This window comes from Gobius niger, assembly GCF_951799975.1.
Source record: "Gobius niger genome assembly, chromosome: 16".
NCBI lineage: Eukaryota > Metazoa > Chordata > Actinopteri > Gobiiformes > Gobiidae > Gobius > Gobius niger.
This window is the reverse complement of record NC_136867.1, coordinates 932,124-950,289: the sequence shown is the minus strand read 5'-3', so window position 1 is coordinate 950,289 and position 18,166 is coordinate 932,124. Positions and strand designations below refer to the sequence as shown.

Genomic DNA, 18,166 nt, shown 5'->3' with positions numbered 1-18,166 from the left:
ACAAATGGATGGTTTGTTTGTGGCGGTTTATGGATCCAAAGATTACAGAAGGCACTTTCAGGTTCTGTGTATTCTGTGTGTTACTCAGACCGGCCTGAAGGCTGTGAAGTACTACTGTGGTTTGTGTTTGATATTGGAACAGTGTATGACTGCTTTAAGAACACATCCATGTTGCAGTGTATCATTCACACATCCTGAAGCTCTGCCCAGACGAGACCCTGCGAGTGACAGCTGTGCACATAGACCACATAGCTCAGTCCACATGCAACAGTGCGTCTTTTGTGGCAGTAACTGGCAAGTGCATGTGAAGCTAGTGGGAAGGTATGTCGGGCGTGAGTTCGCTCTGATAAACTGTGCACCAATGCCCCGGAATGAGCCGCTGCACAAAGCGCCTTTGTGGGAGCGGAGGGAGTGACGGCGGTGCCTGGCGTTAGCAAACACCGTGTTTACATGCACAGCTTCAGCAGATAATGTCCACACCACAGGACCCGTCTTATTCAAACCAACACAGACTCACTAACCCTGTAGTTTAGAGCACTACCAACGGAAAAGCAGGGCAAATTCAACACGCTTGTTTTATAATATCTGCTTATCGCTCGGTCTGGCCGTCGGTCTCTGGACAAGCTCTTACCTTGAGCTAGAAAAGAAAGATTTCTATTCCGTACATACAAATGTTTATTCAAATAAGGTGAGACAAGTAAAAGTGTCATAAAAAAGTGTCAAAATAGCGACACAAATGAGACAAAAAAGCAACAACTAAAAAAGTAACAATTCAAGGAAAAAGACCCTTCTAGATCAGTTATGTATGTCTTAGCTTTCAAATGAGTGGTTAGTCTGGCCTATGGCTGTAGGCTTTAAGGCACATTTATTTATACAGCACATTTCTTGCACAAGACAACTCAATGTGCCTCACAGCAACACCAAAAACACAATCAAACAAATCGATCAATACACTTATAAAAATATACAAAATTACAAATATGGGTATATTAAAACTGAAAATGAAGAGCCTTCACTTGGGGCTGTAGGCTTTAAGATTTGGGTAAAGTGAACTGGAGAAAATGCACTTGGTTAGGGCAGGGGTTAGGAAGTTCATCTTAGTTAAGTAAAAAAATGCCAAAACTTACCGCGTATGATGCTTATTTTCTGATGATTTAGGGGGTCGGCCCATTAGTCCAACGTCTCATTATTTCGAAAATGTCCCATTGAGTAGGGGTTGAAAAATAAAATTAGGTTCAGGCAAGAGTCCACTGACCTCAGGGTTAGGTTGTATCTTGTACATTTTCTTCCACTTTTCCGTTTCCGGGTCGTGGGGGCAGCAGTTGGCACTCCCCAAATTGCACCAGCCCCTTATGGCTCCTCCTGCAGGTGGTGGGACGGCCTCATGATTCTAACCGGGCCCGTTGGTCCCTTCTGACCCGCCACTTAGGGCCTTTTTGCCATGGGAGACCCAAATAATGAGACGTTGGACCGATGGCATGGCACCATGATTCAGTCCAGGGGTGCCCAAAGTGGGGCCCGCGGGCCAATGTTTGGCCCACCGAAACAATTCTGTTGGCCCGCCAGAGAGTGACCTACTTTTGCGCTGCGTGTGGTTAATACCAACTCTCTCCCATTCATTCTCAATGGTAAATATGGATGCAGTACACTTTTTGACCACCAGGGTCAAATTGGGGGCGCTGTTTCACTCCTTTCGCAAAGTTAAGGAAACACTGTTGTGGTGTCTTGGTATTGATCAATTACAGAGCGTTGTAGCATCAACTTTCACACTTTTCCAACTTTTAGTGCAAAGGTTTTTGACATTAACAACAGCATATGATAAAAAGTGACTTATAAAAGAATTGATGCTGAACTGACACTTTCAAAATAATCAAATGTGGCATTTCCTTTGAGTTAAAGAATGAGGTAAAGTTACTGTAGGTGCTGTAGATACAGGTTGTTGTTTTTTTTTTTTTTACATTTTGCACTAAATGGCTACAATTGTTGATTTTGTTTTACTAAAACTTGGCCTTTGCCATTGTTACCATTTGTTTTAATATAGCACGTTATTTGCATAGATAGAATCAAATGCAAATGTAGGCTATCGAAAAAATAAAAAGGAAATAAAATAATTTGCAGTTATATACAGTGTATATGTTGTTGTATGTGTTTTTGGTGCTTGACATCACCGTGTTTGGCCCGCGACTCAGAGGCACTTATTCATTTTGGCCTCGGAGACAAAAAGTTTGGGCCCGCCTGATTTAGTCCTTTCAAATTGATATCACTAATTCCCAGTACAGTGCCTCGCCTTAAATACAAATATTGACAAGTGTAGAGTTGGGTGACACGGTAGCGCAGCGGTTAGCGCCTCCTTTCAACAGCTACGGGGACAATAAAGTATACAAACAAACAAACAAACAAACAGATCCTCCTTTGACTCCAGCCCTTTCTTCCCCGTACACTGAACTTAGAGCCAGCCGTGTTACGGAGGAACATAAGCGATTGTTTCCACGCGTCTGCCAGAGGGACAATACGGGGCTAAGTCCTGCTCGCGGTTTAAACAAAAGTCAGCGCAGTCACACCGCGGGGGTTTAACCGGTGGCCGCGCCCGTCAGCGGACATGATCCCGCTCCAACATGATCCCGCTCCAAAGCCACGCTAAAACAATGAGCCTGCTGACATGAAAACCAAACGCTTTGATGGAGCACATTAAAAGATTAGCGACGCCGGGACTCTTTCCGCGGACAAGCACGCTCTTTTTGTTGTTGTTGTTGTTGTTGTTATCTGACTTTTTTTTTTTCCCTTCCAAGTTTTTGCCCCCGAACAAACAAGCAAAAGTGACACAAAACACGGCGCCCCCTTCAAGACGAGAGGCTTATTCTGACATTAAAGAGGCCTTTGTTTGTGCGGAGTTATCGCTGGCGTACAGGCGGGTTTCGCAGGGAGCACCGCTAACTCTCACGCTGATACTGTGCTCGTTTGGAGGGAAGGGAGCTTTATTTATTTATTTATTCGGTCGGTCGGGGAGGAATGATCGGGCGCACGGTACAATCGCGGCTTTGTGGCGGCTTGTTTGCGACAGAGGGGGGGAACAGGATATGAGATCACGGCGAGGGGAGCAGAGGGGAGAGAGAGCGAGAGGGGCTTATCGGGGAGAGAGTGCGCCGGACGTGAGCGGAATGCTGAGCGCGCATTAGGACAGGCTTATGGAAATGTGAGGCTTCAGACTGTACGGAGCTGTGGCTGGATGCATGTGAGGAACCGGGATGTCAGGATGGATCCAGCTGATGGCTGATCGTGATTGGCAGGGTTTTGCAAGACATTCATGAAGCTGAAATATCACAAGCGGGGCTTTTAAGTAGGGCTGGGTTTATTAACGATACTTGGTTTTTTCGATACCAATACCTGAACGATACTAACGATACCTATACTCAAATATTTGTCGTCTAGAACCAGTAAACAGAACAATGATGTGTGGAAGTTCTGCACATTTACAATATCTGGTTCATCTCCAGTGTCAAGAAATGTGTAAAAATGTGGAATAATAAGGGGGGCAATTGTATAAAAAACATCAGGCAAACCATCTTGAAAAAATTTAAAAATCATTTATTCGAGCTGAAACAACCAAGTCACTTCCTTTAGTGCTGCCCCTGGACCAACAGCATCAAAACCGGGATCTACAGATATATATTTTTTCGGTACCTGCTTTCGATAGTTTAATTTTTTCCATACCTGTAGGAATGTTTTACCTCAGGTATCATTTAACAGTACACAGCCCTAGTGTAAAATGTATTGATGAACTGTGAATAGAGCCAGGTTTAGAGTGATGGTTGGGGATGTATTACTTACATACGGCCATACCTCTGTCCCTGCATCCAACAGATCAGACTGTGGATGCAACTTTCTCCATCTAAACTCAGACTAGACTCGACAACAACACTGAGATCATTGTTTTTGGCCCGCAGACACAAAGAGAACGTGTCATCAGTCGCCTCAAGTCTCTCTAGTCTCGGAGTAATCATGGACTCACACCTGAACTTAAACAGCTACATCAGAGCAATAACATCAGCAGCTTTTGACCATACTTATCAGCAGGTGAGACGACTGTAACGCCAGCTGCAGAACATCCAGAACCAGGAACTACGACCATATTAGTCCAGTGCTCCGGTCTCTGCACTGGCTTCCTGTCACTCAGAGAATAGAGTTTAAAACAGTCTTTTCATGGTTTAGCACCAAAGTCCATCCCTGACATGTTAGAGCCATCTCGGGCCCTTTAAACTTCTACAATGAGTATATCGGATAAAGGAAAAATGGTTTGAAGTTTAATATTGTGAGATGTTGTGGCATGAGATCTCTGCCTATCCCTCGTAAGAAGTAGTTAGAGTCTGGTGAGTAGTGACTTGTATAAGTGGACGTGGAAAAGTCTCCTCTGGCTGCTCTTGCTCTTGCTCCTGGCAGCTCCATTGGCCGATGCCCATGTCCACTCGTCAGCGCTGGCTCGTCATTGTCTCTGCGTTCCTCCGGCCTCACATGAAGGTCGCCAGAGCAAAAAAAAGCAAAAAAAAAAAAGCATGCAGTCCAGTCCAGGAGCCGTGTAACCGGAGCCCGTAAAGCTGCGATTAGGTGCCTCTCCGTTGATTTGCGGCCGCGGTCTGTGTGTGTGTGTGTGTGTGTGTGTGTGTGTGCGTGTGTGTGTGTGTGTGTGTAAGCGCCGGCGGCCATTGTACCTGCGCTGCTCGGATCTTCTTCTCCCCCTGTATCAGCTGCGGCCAGGCGTCAGATAAAGCGCAGTGACACTGGTATACACAGGCTCACGGCCCTAAGCCCACAGCCCAGGGGAGGGATGGCAGTAAACCTCCAGCAGCAGTAACAAACCGCTACAACAGGCTGCTCTATCTGTGCTAACCTTTAGTCCCCACGCCCCGCCTGCCTCTATGGGGGACACACACATTGTGTAGCCTCTGTTCCAGCAGCACAGCATGTAATCATCTTTATAGACACAACATCCCCATCTCATGAAGCCACAATATGTCCTTAAGTCTCTTGCAATATTATTTTAATCGTTATAGGGGTGTCACCATTTCTCATTTTGGAGTCGCAATTATTGACCTAATGACAGGAAACTACTTGAACTTTAAGGTCTTAACCTCCGCCTGAACCAAGTGCATTTTCTCCAGTTCAGTTTTACAGCCTGGGCTAGTGTAGCGCCTCATTTGAAAGCTAAGACCCATAAAACTGATCGAGAAGGATCTTTTTCCTCACGTTTTTTTAACTTTCATTGTGTTTTTGTTACATTTTTGTTGTGTTTTCGTCATACATTTGTCACTTTTCTGATACTCTTTTGATGCCTTTTTCCCCCCCACTTAGCTGTCAGTTTTTGTGACCTTTTCATCCTCGTTTTTGTCTTTTTTTTCCCCACTATTTTGACACTTTTTTCAAGACGGTTTAAGATTTAGGTAAAGTGGACCTTGAGAAAATGTGCTCAGTTTAAGAGGTTTTCAATCCTTATATAAACCTCGCACTTGACATATAACATACATGAAGACGGTGGTAAACTTGCTGTATTATTCCTCATAATAATCCTGACTCCAAACTGTGACGTCCCAAAATCATCAATGTTAAAGTAAGTGACAAAAAGGGCTGGATGAAAAGGTGGTGTAGTGTCGTGGCCTCTCTCCCCCGTGACCTCATGGACTCACTTTCAGCAGAAACACTAATCGGTGCCATGTGCAATTGTCATCAACACGCTCCGGCTCCACGTCGCCTCCGGCAGCGAGAGAGCGGGCGGCCCGGGCAATCAAATATTAATATTCAGAGTTGATTTTGAATGAGACGCAAGTTTTCCTTTCGCGGTGTCGACATCTGGAGCGTGCTTTTGCTAATTAATTGATAGCATCTAATGGCGGTTGTGCGCGAATGTGATAGGGGAAAAAAAGAAATTACAAGTCATTACTTTTTATTTATAAAGCTGCCTCTAGAGATCTGCCGCTTAATGACAAAACACATATTTGGAAGTGTTTTGTCTGTACCTTGTGCAGAAAAAGCTAGCTCCGAAACAGCTGCTGGCTAGCCATAGCAAAAAGCTACAAAAAAAGACAAATCTTGCCCTTAACAACGCTTATTTTCTGACGTTGTGTCGCTAGCAAGCTGGATTTTGTATCGGCGTGTCGTGTACTGCAAAAGGCGACCGAGATGGGCTGTAATCCAAATATGGTCATTTCCTTTCTGGAAGACGGCAGCGGCAAAAAAGACACTGGCAGCGGCAAAAAAGGCACTGTCGCTCAGAAAGGTGTTCATTCGGGTCTGAAGTGCCGTCATGCACGAGCTTCATATAGAAGCTGCAGTTACACGCATGACCTGAGGTGGCAGTAGTGAGTATAAAATGACCAACTTGCATCCAGTCTCTTTAACAACATCTCCACTTTAGTCGCTCCATAAAACTCCACACTTTACAAGCTCAGACTTTACATTTGGAAGGTTTTTGTTTAGAGGTCGACTGATATGGGTTTTTTCTAAGGCAGATACCATTTTCTTTTTTTTTTTAGTGGCCGATGTGCACGGCTGATATTCTGTAAAAACATAAATACTTGGTCACTCCAGCAGTGGCTGATTTTATTTGATTACTTTACGCGAGTCAATCATAGTTTCTGTCCCAGCGTAGATTACTTGCCGTTAGCATTAGCATACCGTTGCTAGCCGCGTCACTTTTGCACGGCGATCCAAAATACAATCTTGGAGGTTATCAACTAAGCGATTGAATTCTCCAGATTCTGAGCTTCAAAAGGACATACAGCATGTCCATATTCACTGAGGCTTAGTGAAACTTATATTTAACAAACTTGTAGCTAACCAATTTCCATGGCAATGTTTCTCTGATCCCCTGAGGTCTAGTGAGTTGCGGGGCCCGACTTAGCTCTGGAAGTCTATCACTTTCAATCCTTTTTCGGCGCGAGATTGCCGATATTCCCAAAGAGCGTATATCTTGAGCTTCTAATTGTTGGCCGAAACATGATTAATTGGCTTATCAGTGATGGCGTCAAAAAGGCAGATAATTATTAAAGTATTGACCTATATATCAGCTATCAGCCAACCCCCGTCATATCACTATCAGACCCAACAGTCCATTTGTAATTAATATAAGCCAAATAAAAGCATACATTTAAACTTGGTCTGTCCATTATTTAGATTTCGTCGCACAAAATGTCTTATTCATACATGAAAACATAAAATGACAGAAAAGTTGCAATGCATTTCCCCCTCATATTCATGTCGGTAATGTTCAGCAGAAGTTTCAAATCGATATGTCTACATTTGTTTTTTTCCCCCATTCACCTGCAGCGTCTCGCCTTAAAGGGATATTTCAGGATTTTTGACATAGAGCCTCATTTCCTCGTTATCCAGAGTGTTGCTGATTTCTGGAGATATTTTTTTTTGTAATTCATGCAGTTCTTATATTTGAAGAGTTACGTGGCGCTCGGCTAATGCAAGGCTAGTGCATTTCTATGGTATCAGCTAGCCTGCATTATGGTATCAGCTAGCACCTGAGGCAAATCACTGATAACACCAGACTAACCATATACATGTCTGTGTCCATAGAGTCATTTTGAACATTTTGCATTTAAAATAACTTATATTTGAGCAGCATCAGCTTCGTGTTTGTATAAGCTACGCAGCGGCGGAGTGATCTGCTAGAAAATAGTCCCTCAAAATGTGCTCATTCATGTGATGCAGGTCAGTTATATTCCAAACATGATTCTATCGACACAGACATTTAGGTGTGGAGTGTGTCAGACTGTTTTTAATGCAGGCTAGCTGATACCATAGAAATGCACTAGCCTAGCACAAGCCTAGCGACACCAAACTCTCATATCTCCAGAAATCAGCAACACTCTGGATAACTAGGAAGTGAGGCCGTATGTCAAAAATCCTGAAATATCCCTTTAAGGCTCATGTTTAACTTAAGGCCTCACTGTCGGTGGCGTCTGCTCGACCCTGACCGAATGACGGCGGTCAGTCAGAGGGACCTAGCGCCTGGTTACGTAAAAGGCGTGAATGGCGCGGCCCGTCTCGTCAGCGAATGCCACAGATCCGACATGTTTACGTTGCTTATTTTGAGCGCGGGGATAAACCCGGCCCCGCAGTGACCCGCACCACGGAATGCCTCTCGTACTACACATGAAAGGGGGACATTTCAATTTCAAAGTTTAACTGGAAGACCATTCTGTAAAAATAGGCCTTTAATGTCGGCGCGGCGGCAGTTGCGTTTTCTAATTGTGCAAGCGCGTCTACCCAAACAAACTTCAGAAAGAGGCAAAGCGTTAGTCAAGGACGCAGCCAGGAGTAATTGGCAATTTGGCATAAAATATGAAGCGAAAACATCAAGCCAGCTCACGTTTGTTTGTGGTGGGGAAAAGTAGTGGATTTTATTTTAAGATGCGAAACCTATTAAGAGGCGAGTACAGCACAGAGAGGAAAATAAGCCCCTGGAAGCACGACTGTGGCCAGGCAGGTGTTTGTGGATCTGCCATTCACCAATGTTTGAGCAGTTTCTTTCCCCCAAACGTCAACTAGATAAGTGTCTTGATAGGTTTAGAATTGGGAATTATACGTCATTCGTCATTTGAATTTAGTTGCAGTTCCGTATCGATGGGTTCCTGCCGAAACCGCGCCCTTTTTTTTTTTTGCACTGTCCTTCACAGACAGAACAGCTCATGTCCAAAAGCTCCTCAGTGCTTGTGCTTTATTCATTTATGTATTTTAATTTCACAATAGTATTGAGATGTTACTTATTACTGCAGATAAATGCTCTCTTTTCTCCTTTACTGCAGCTCCGTGTGGATTTTCTCCTGTGTTTGTAGTAACTTATCCAGTAGCTTCAGCATTTTGGTTGTTCTGCTGCAGCGCATTTTGGCTCCATATAAACATGCTGCATGTCTTTAAGTCAGATTTTTTGAGGACTTTTTAGTCGCTGGGTTAGTTTTTCAGATGAATAAACCTCTGGGCATTAAACAGCATAAGAATCGCCAGAACTGTTGGTTGCGAGTTAGCGGCTAGTTAGCATCATTAGCATCATTAGCCTGTATGTTGTAAACACTGCAGACATGTCGCTGTGGTTAAATCCAGCTCAGACTCTGGTTTAGAGAGTGTGTCTGTGATAAAGTCAGCTCTATGTGGAATATTGGATTTACACTAAACTATTCTCCAGTTTGTTGCTCTTTCCTCTCCTCAGCTGAGAGCTGCTCCTGTAGGAGCGCCGGCCACACGTCAAGTCGTATCGGTTTCTGGGATCGACATCATGAATGCGTACGAGTATGAGTACAAGCGTGTGGTATCGGCCCGATACCAGATACTGGTATCGGTGCATCCTTACTTTCTACTGACGGTGAACTTGTAGGCCAGTTGTTCATGTGACGGTGTGCTCCCCAAGATGGTAATTGTCCAATCATACATCCTAGCAACCGTTGCTATGAAGCCAGGCCCGTCAAGCTGCTGCAGAACAGTGAAACATTCACCGAGCACTTGTGAACTCATGAGTGAACGTATCCCCTGCATTTGACCCGTCCTTCGAGGCCCCGGGGGCACAGATCCAGGGCCAGGCTAATGGTCAGAATCACTTGGCTCGAGGATTCACCTATTGAGCATGTTTTGTGGTTAAGGCTTTCATGATGATTACTATATGGCTGTGCTCCTCCTTTTCTTTGTTTGTAAACATACAACTCAGGTTGTTGAATCATTGCAATCACAGCCTTTGCCTCTAAAGTAAAAATGCAGTTTATATATTTCCCCCAAATGCTTGAGTCCCAGTACCGACGGATGGAACTGCTAAAAATAGAGTGGTGTTGCCAGCGTGGAGTTGTTTGTTCCATTGTGCTGTCCCCAGTGTGAGCGCAGAGCCGTGGGCCCGGGTTTCTCTGCGCTCTCGTCCGCCGCGTTAGCCTGATGCAGACCGACAGCTCTCTCTGCGCCTGCAGTCTGTGTCCCCCGAGCTCCGGTGGCACACCAGTCAAAGCGACCTGCCCAGTGCTGCTGCCGCCGCTGGCCTGAGCGCAGTGCAGCGCGCCAGGATGACCTCCCAGGACAGGTACCCGCTCCCCCGCTCCCACAAACAAACAGCCCCTCGTCTGGGCTCAGGCTGAGGAGAACAGACAGCCTCCTGACTCACACGGGCACAGGCTGGCATCCAGGGCGGGTCCACACAGGGCTGCTTCAACCGCAACAAGTCACAAACATTAAGCTTTATGACAGTTTCCACCACAGACGGCACTTTTCTGTCAGAGCTGATAATATTCCGTAAATGACGGAAACAATCTGAAAACAGTTGAGTAACTTTTTTGGGCAGATGTTAATGTGTCGCTCTCTATCCTGAGAGCATCCGCTCAGATTTTTGTTCATGCCTACGGGATGGTGAACTACACAAGTGATTAAGGATTAAATCATGAACAGTGGTTAGTAAATGTTGAGCCAACTGTCTGGATCTGTGTTTGTTACACTAAATACCCCGTTCAGTCAGAGCTGTCTTGTGGACGAGCACTCATGGGCCAAGAAATCCTTGTTGTGGAAATGTTTGTGTTGCCAGTGCATCTCAAACTTCATAATAGTCTGTTGTAGAGTATGGTTTAGCAATATATTTGCTTTTTGCCGCGATACCAAGTCTCAATACTTTATGCATGTATCGATCCTCTTGATAATGAATGAATGAAGTGAAGTTCAAAAGCTGAACTAATAAGTGTGTGGTCTGTAGTTACTGAACGTATTCCAGAATGTGCTGACTCAGTTCTACTGTACGTGTCTTTGTTCTGCGTGCAGCTGAACCATATAAGCGTGATCATGTCTGCAGCTTTAGCGTCCTGAGCGGCGCCGCGCGGTTAATCCTCGGTGATTACACCATGTCTGATGGCCGTGCGGATTTAGAGGCGTCGGAGCGAGAGAGCACGAGCACATGTGGCTATTTTACAATTTACCGCGTCACTGTCACGCCTCGTTCAGCTCCACACAGCCCGCTCCTGATCGGCCATGAAGGAGGGTGCATTTACAGATTCGGTCTGGCTCTGAGGTCTCCTACCTTTAAAGGGCCGCTGTTTGTTTAGCTTTGACCTCCGCCTGCATGATTCCATAACTGTTTTGAGTTTTGATAGAAATATTTCCATTCTGTATATTCTCTAGAGTTTACTGGTTTTGATTAGATTAGATGAAAAAACAAATAGCTAATAAATTAGCAGTACTTAAAGGGGCTAGATGCAAGTTGTCATTTTTATGCTCACTACTGCCACCTCAGGTCATACGTGTAACTGCAGCTTCTATATTAAGCTCGTGCAAGACGGCACTTCAGACCCGAAGTAACAAGGTTTTAGCGACAGTGCAGGATTTTAGAGGCAGTTGTGGTGAACAGCTCTGAGCTCATTCTACACATTAGGACGTGGCTGGAACATGTAGGGGGAGGGAAATACATCATTTTAACATTGTTAAACTCCGTATAGTCCCTTTAAAAAATAAAGCCAAAACGAGGCTAATTTTGGAAAATTATGACAGAATTTGAACTTTTGCACAAAGTACGCAGCATTTTAGACTGTTAGGAAATTGTTTTTTAAAATCTCTATCATATGGAATCTTTCAGGGATTCTGGGATATGTTGGGGATTCCTATGATTTGGATACAACGACACTTAAGATAGCATTAACAGTATATTATACCTCCATGTGAAAGCATTTTCTCTGTGTTACATGTTACAGTTATAAAACACAAAACCCTCTAAACTCCAAATCATACCGATTTCTCAGAATAGTTTGTAAACTTGATTCACTTAAGATTTTAAGTTTTAGCAGTAGCGTTGTGTTATTACAGTATGCATACACTTTCTAATTACTAGACATTTTAGTACTGACAACTGGGAATTCCTTGTGCTGATTATTATTGTTACTTCTGTACCTGTTCTGTTTTAGTAGTGGTTACTGGAATAATGTGTACTAACAATAAGACATTTATAGGTTACTTGTTCTATTTTAAATGGACACTTCCCTCCTGAATTCAAAGCAGTTTAGTGAAATGTGATTGGCTTACTCTGCACATGTGACCTGCACTAGTCCCGGGCAGCATAAGTTACTGCTGAGTTTGTGAGTGACGGTTACTAGACAGTTAAGTTCCCCTTACAGATAAGACTGGTCAGTGGAGGAGAATGTTAGTGCAAGTGAAGCCAGACGTGGGTAGTACTAAGTTACATTTACTCAAGTACATGAACTCAAGTAACTTTTTGCAGAAACTAAAAATTAAAATTGTAATGTGTACTCTTGAGTAAAAATACTTGTTATTTTTCCACCGTGAGTAAATATTTAATCGGAAAATGCTTCATTTTGTTCGATAAAGCAGATGTAGTTCATCTCGTTCACCTTGTTCTTTAGAATGATTTAGTTTTTCTGTATTTTCTGCCTTTTTCTTAGAATTTCCACAGGATTTGTTTTTGTTTCACACAATTTATGGCATTATTGAAAATAACTGTTTCGTTCAAACAGTTACTCTTTACTTGTACATGATAAAAAGATCAACAAGTAAAGCCATTTTAAGCCTAAATGTATTCAATACTGACAAACTCTTGTATGTTGATATACATCTCAAACATACAAACTGACGCAGGGACTGAAGTGCCTCGTCATATTCCCCCATTCACCCGCTTCACTCTGGAGCCGACCCCCTCCCCGTCCTCTTTCCCTTCTGTTTTATTTTGGCTGGAGGTTGCGTTGGATTATTTCAACACATTTCCCCTTCATCCCATTGGAAGCCAGTTTGAAGTGGAGCGGATTACTTGGGTAAATGCGTTTCCCTCTCTGTACAAAGCTGCACAGCCACTCACCAGTGAAAAAGGGCCTCGATAAGAGAATGGTGCGTCCCCCCTCCCCCTCCCCCCGCCTCGTCCTGAACACCTTTCCCCCACTTCATTTCCGCCGCCGTTTGCTCTCAGCGCTGGCAGCAGTGGTTAAAGCTCGGCATTTCCTTTTCGTTTAGCCACGGTGAATTTAACCTGGAGTGAGTTTAATGACTCAAATAAAGGCAGTGTCTGAGAGTGACCCTGGGCTGCTGTTTACTCACAGATCAACCAGCACCTATGTGTGTTTTTCTTTTCATGTCAATGTCTTCCTCGGCATCACCTCCAGTTCATTTTGACAACGTTAAGAGTTTTGGCACCAAACGTGAACACCCATCACATCTGTTTGGATTTACATTGTGTGAAATCTTGAATCCACTGAGTCCAGCCATGGCACTTTGATTGTAGCAAACCCTTTTTGAGATTAAAAGGATGTGTTTGTGTTAAAGGCCTGTAGAAAGCATCAGACATCGGTTCTGTCTGTCACGTTGCATGACGAGTTGTTGAATGTGTTACAGTGACGGGTGAAATGATAGAAGAAAGAGAATGAGCAGTTTCCTTCACAGACCCATTAGTCACTCCCACAGCGGCCTGAGCCGGTTTCCTCCAACAACCCAGCTCAAATCACATTTCCAAACTATGAACTCATTCATTTCACATTTCTCAAAAGTCGTTTTTTGTACTTAATTTGTAGACAGTCTCTGGGGGCTCCCAGATTAGATCCTCCCCATCCCACTGGGGCCCAGTGCAGTTACTGTGTTAAATCATGTATTAAAAAGATGAGGCATGTTTCCTGCTCTGTGGTTGGAGAGACACTGCTGCACGTTGAAGACGATCACATAATCCTTTACATTTGAACAACAATGTGTTTTTTATCAGATATATTATTAGGACCAAACCATGGCTAAAGGTTAGTCAAACATTGAACTTTGGTTTATTTTTAAGCTCTTAAAGCTTTTTGTTTTAGGCTGTTGGCTGAATGTGTCACTGTGTGTTTTCTCTTCTATAGTGTTTCCTCTCGATATGGATTAGAGGTCGACCAATATATATATATATATATATTATATATTTATAAATGTGTTTAAGCCAGTACGGTCTATTTGAGAATTGTACTTGTTTGAAATAACCGAATTCTCGCTCTGGTCTGGCAAGTTCAGAAACCCAATGTGGCCCTACATCAAAACATTTGGTTTAGAAGATTATATAAGACATTTTTAAAAATCAGCCAAATATATCGGCATCGACAAATCAAAATCTAAAGATATGGGTATGGGCCTTAGAAAAAGCCCTGTGGGCCAGTCTCGATGGTCGTTGGATGTTGATATTGTGAGAAGGATCTTGTGCTGCCCTAGGTCAGTTTGTCTGTCACTTGTTTTGGTCTTTGAAATGTATGGCAACATTTCAAACACCAGCTGACCTGGATTCACATGATTTTTGTGTGTACACTCGTGGCAGAGCAGCGCTGTCATCATCTGGTGGGAAGTGGAAAGAGTGAGGGCCTGTGTTTATTTAGAAACGTAATATTCCGGACTTTTGCACAACTCGGATCTGTTCAGAGAACTAATTGCTTTATTTTCCAGCGCGACCGGCCGCAGTGTGCCACGTCGAGCGCGCACCGCCAAACCCTCTCCCTTTTTAACTTTGCTCTGTCTTTCCCTTTGTGTCTGCAGTATAACTTTGTGGGGAGAATCCTTGGCCCCCGGGGACTCACAGCCAAGCAGCTGGAAGCAGAAACGGGCTGCAAAATCATGGTGCGAGGAAAGAGCTCCATGCGAGACAAAAAGAAGGTAAGCTAAAAAAAAGAGAAAATAAGTCTGAATACATTTGTACCTCCCTGAAGCTCTGCTCATTATTCAGCCCAAACTAGCATACGTTTAGCCATTCTTCTTGTGCCTTGAGGAGAAAGTCAATAATCAACAATTGTATGAAGTACAAGAGGGGTGTCCAGCCTCCCTGTGGCTCTGCAGCTCTTTCAAGCCGCTCCCAAAGGCGTTCTGCTTTTCTACTGAAGCCCGACCAGTCCATGTTTGATCACTGCCTTGGCCTAACAACTCCGTATCAAGTCACATTTGTAAATGCACTTTCTCTTTGTCACCAAATGACTGAGATTTAGACAAAATCTGGGTAAATATTAGTGGTGGTTGTGTGGTTTTATATTGCTGCACAAGTATGCTCTGCTTCTGCTATGTTACGCATGTGCCTAACTCACACAGTATGTTTCCCACTTGAATGGCAGGTGTTGGCATCAGTAATGAACACCAACTTTGATAATGATTGCTTTAAACGAAAGGCTGAAGGCTTTTATTTCAACAATAGGCTTACTTTAATGTGCCCTCAGTGCTTTTACAAACATCAGTCTGATAGACAGGTAGTCCCTAACCTTTGGACTTACATTCTGTTGACATTCTTTCCTCATAATATTAAAGTGATAGTCTGTAAGTCTGTAAGTAAACAATCAAAATCCTCCCCCTTTAACCAGAAAGCCACTCCTAGTTTGGAAAATGAGAGCAGGAGGAGAATTTCCAGAAGTTAACGATCAAGCACCCTGGGTCACAGGGAAAGCTCGTCTCATTGGTCAAAGTGGTCGCCCGGAGATTCTGATTAGTTGCTGAAATCAGCAAAGGGATGGACTTGTATATTCTTATATATGAATTATGTCAAGTCAAGTTTCAGGCCCAGACGGTCAATTAAATACACCATTAATAAACTTAGTAAAACATTAAAACTTACAGACTATCACTTTAAACCATAGTATAAAACTTACAGACTATCACTTTGAACCATAGTAATAAGTGTACTATGGCAACACATATCTGCCCTTGTGCATTACAATATGTACTGGGACAAAAGTGCAACATCCCAGCCCTAGTACATGAATATTAGGAGGAAAGTACTTTCATTGTGAATATCCACATGGCAATCACTGAGGTCCTCTGAGATTCACACACAGACACAGTGTTAGTGACATACCACAAACATATTATATGGAAGTATTCCTTTCAGTGTGAGAAGGTGGTGTTGGTGCAGTGTTTCCGCCGGGCCAGCCTCCGCTCCCTGGTATCAGAAATGCGTTTGCAGTGATGGCGTGACCCGCGTGTTGGGGTGACCCTCCCAGCTGCTCTGACACGAGGCGGGGCATCTGATACACGATCCGGCAGCGCGGTGGAAAGTGCAGGAGTAAAGAAGACACTCTGACTATTTCTGGAAGCACAGTGGAAAAATAAAATGGGCTGAGGCATTTGAAAAGCACAGGTGTGACCGGGGGGGAACTTTTGATAATGGGACCTTCCATTATTTTAGCATCAGTGGAAGAACTGAATAAATGGAGTTCAGGAGAGAACAAATGCTGAGTTTTGACCATTTTGTTGTGGTTAATTGTTGTGTTTCAATGTTATTCCAGTTCTCAGTTTGGAGTGTTAGGTGATTGCGCCTTATGGAGTCAAAGGTCAGGATTACCATTAAAATAGTGCTGTGATCTTCAGGACAGAATCGGCTTTTTAGAACGGCTCTTTTTTTCCATCCAATTTTTCGGTAGATTTAAAGATGCTCTGAGCAAGTCCATCTGCTGATCCGGCACATTTGCCCCAACACACCGACCTGCACAAAGTCAAGCAACAGCAGAACAACAGCAGGCAGTGCAAGTCAAAGCCTTTTGCACCTAACCTTACGTGGCATTCTTCATCTTTTCATTTGTTGTGGCACAAAGTTGTATTTACAGTGGCACCAGTCCAGCCTTTTGCTTCCGATGCCGATGCCGGGGGTTTGAGTATCTGCTGATATTAACAGATACCAAGTGACTTTCTTAAAAGTGGCTGCTTTGAGTGAAAAGGTGAATGATCCTCTTTTCTCCTGTGCGAGATCAAACAAATCTTATCTTGCAAATGAGATGTTTGAACAAGGATCCAAGGACTTTCTATCCTGAATTTCCTCGTGCTGATGACAGGCCTTTAGGTCACATTAGTCACCTGAACATTACAACTTGTGCATGCACTAAAATACAAACACATCTCACTCCAGCAGTGGCCGGTTTTGTTTTCTTTAGATGACCTATTAATAGTGCCTTGAGAGGTTACTAGCTGTGGGATTTTGCTTTTATGCAGGTTAAAGGGACTATACGGAGTTTAAAAATGTTAAAATTGAGTATTTTCCTCCCCCTACATGTTTCAACAAGGTCCTAATGTGTAGAATGAGCCCTGATGTATTTACCACAACTGTCTCTAAAGTCCTGCACTGTCACTCAAAAAGGTGTTAATTCGGGTCTGAAGTGCCGTCATGCACGAGCTTAATATAGAAGGTGCAGTTACACGTCTGACCTGAGGTGGCAGTAGTGAGTAGAACATGGCTAGCTTGCATCTAGTCTCTTTAAACCTAACTCCGTGACTGAATTCTCCAGGTTCAGAGCTTCAAAGTGACATACCTCATATTCACTGAGACTTAGTTGATACAAGTTGAGTTTTTGAAACGGGGGGGCCAAAATAGATATTGGGTTTCAGTATCAGATATTTGGAATTGATAGCCGATGTTGTATTTTTTTCAGTACGGGCCCCGATTTCCAATACCAGTGTCAGATCGGTGCTTCTCTTGCTGTTTGTACAGTTATATATAATTGAGCATGAGAAGGTGGTGACAATCTACCTGAATCAAGCCGTGAAATCTCTGAGCTGTTGCCTAAACTCGTTTCTAGCTCACAGACCCTCCTTCCCCATTGTTCACTGGAGTTCATTAGACGCTCGTCTCAGCCGGAGTTCATAGCGAGACACTGTGCTAATATCATCTCGGACTTCCTGGATCGTGCTGGAGGATGTGGCATTTACAGTGTAGATCTATGATGCAAGGAAAACCATTAGATTACCACAGATTGAAGGAGGAGTGGTCTTATTGTGAGTTTGGAAGGTGTGCTTCTCAGTTTTTGTCTTGATAGTATGTGGCTGATGCTAAATGCAGCCATTCAGAGCAGGTATGGTCATGCACTCACACGTGGCCTCACTTTGGTCCTCCCCCCCTGGGCCTGTAGCACACGCAGCCCTGAGTCAAAGTCATGAATGGGTGCAGAGCGTCAGCGAGCCGCCAGTCGTTGGTCAATAGCGCGGGGTTATTTTTAGCCCAGAGATGCAGATCTATTAAAGTTTGTTCAGACCAGTGTGTTGAGGAGCGAGAACACACCAGCTCCGACTGCCCCCGTGGAGAAGCAAAACCATATTGGGGCGTAGAGGCCAACAGTCACATTTTGCCAGGCCCAGCCACTGATGTCATCCTGGCCACGTGTTTCCAGCGGAAAAGAAGGCCTACGTATGAAAGATGACTGAAACATAACACCAGTCCAGGTGCGTT

At 43.9% G+C, this 18,166-nt stretch overlaps 1 protein-coding gene across 5 annotated transcripts in view; it reads left to right on the top strand.

Annotated features, from left to right (window-relative positions):
- qkia (QKI, KH domain containing, RNA binding a) overlaps positions 1–18,166 on the top strand; it is a 150,906-nt gene that overhangs the window by 64,775 nt on the left and 67,965 nt on the right. For all 5 annotated transcript variants that reach the window (XM_079573220.1, XM_079573221.1, XM_079573219.1 and 2 more), the window contains exon 3: positions 14,506–14,622. In XM_079573220.1, the coding sequence (XP_079429346.1) occupies positions 14,506–14,622 (117 nt within the window). The remainder of the gene's footprint in view (positions 1–14,505; positions 14,623–18,166) is intronic.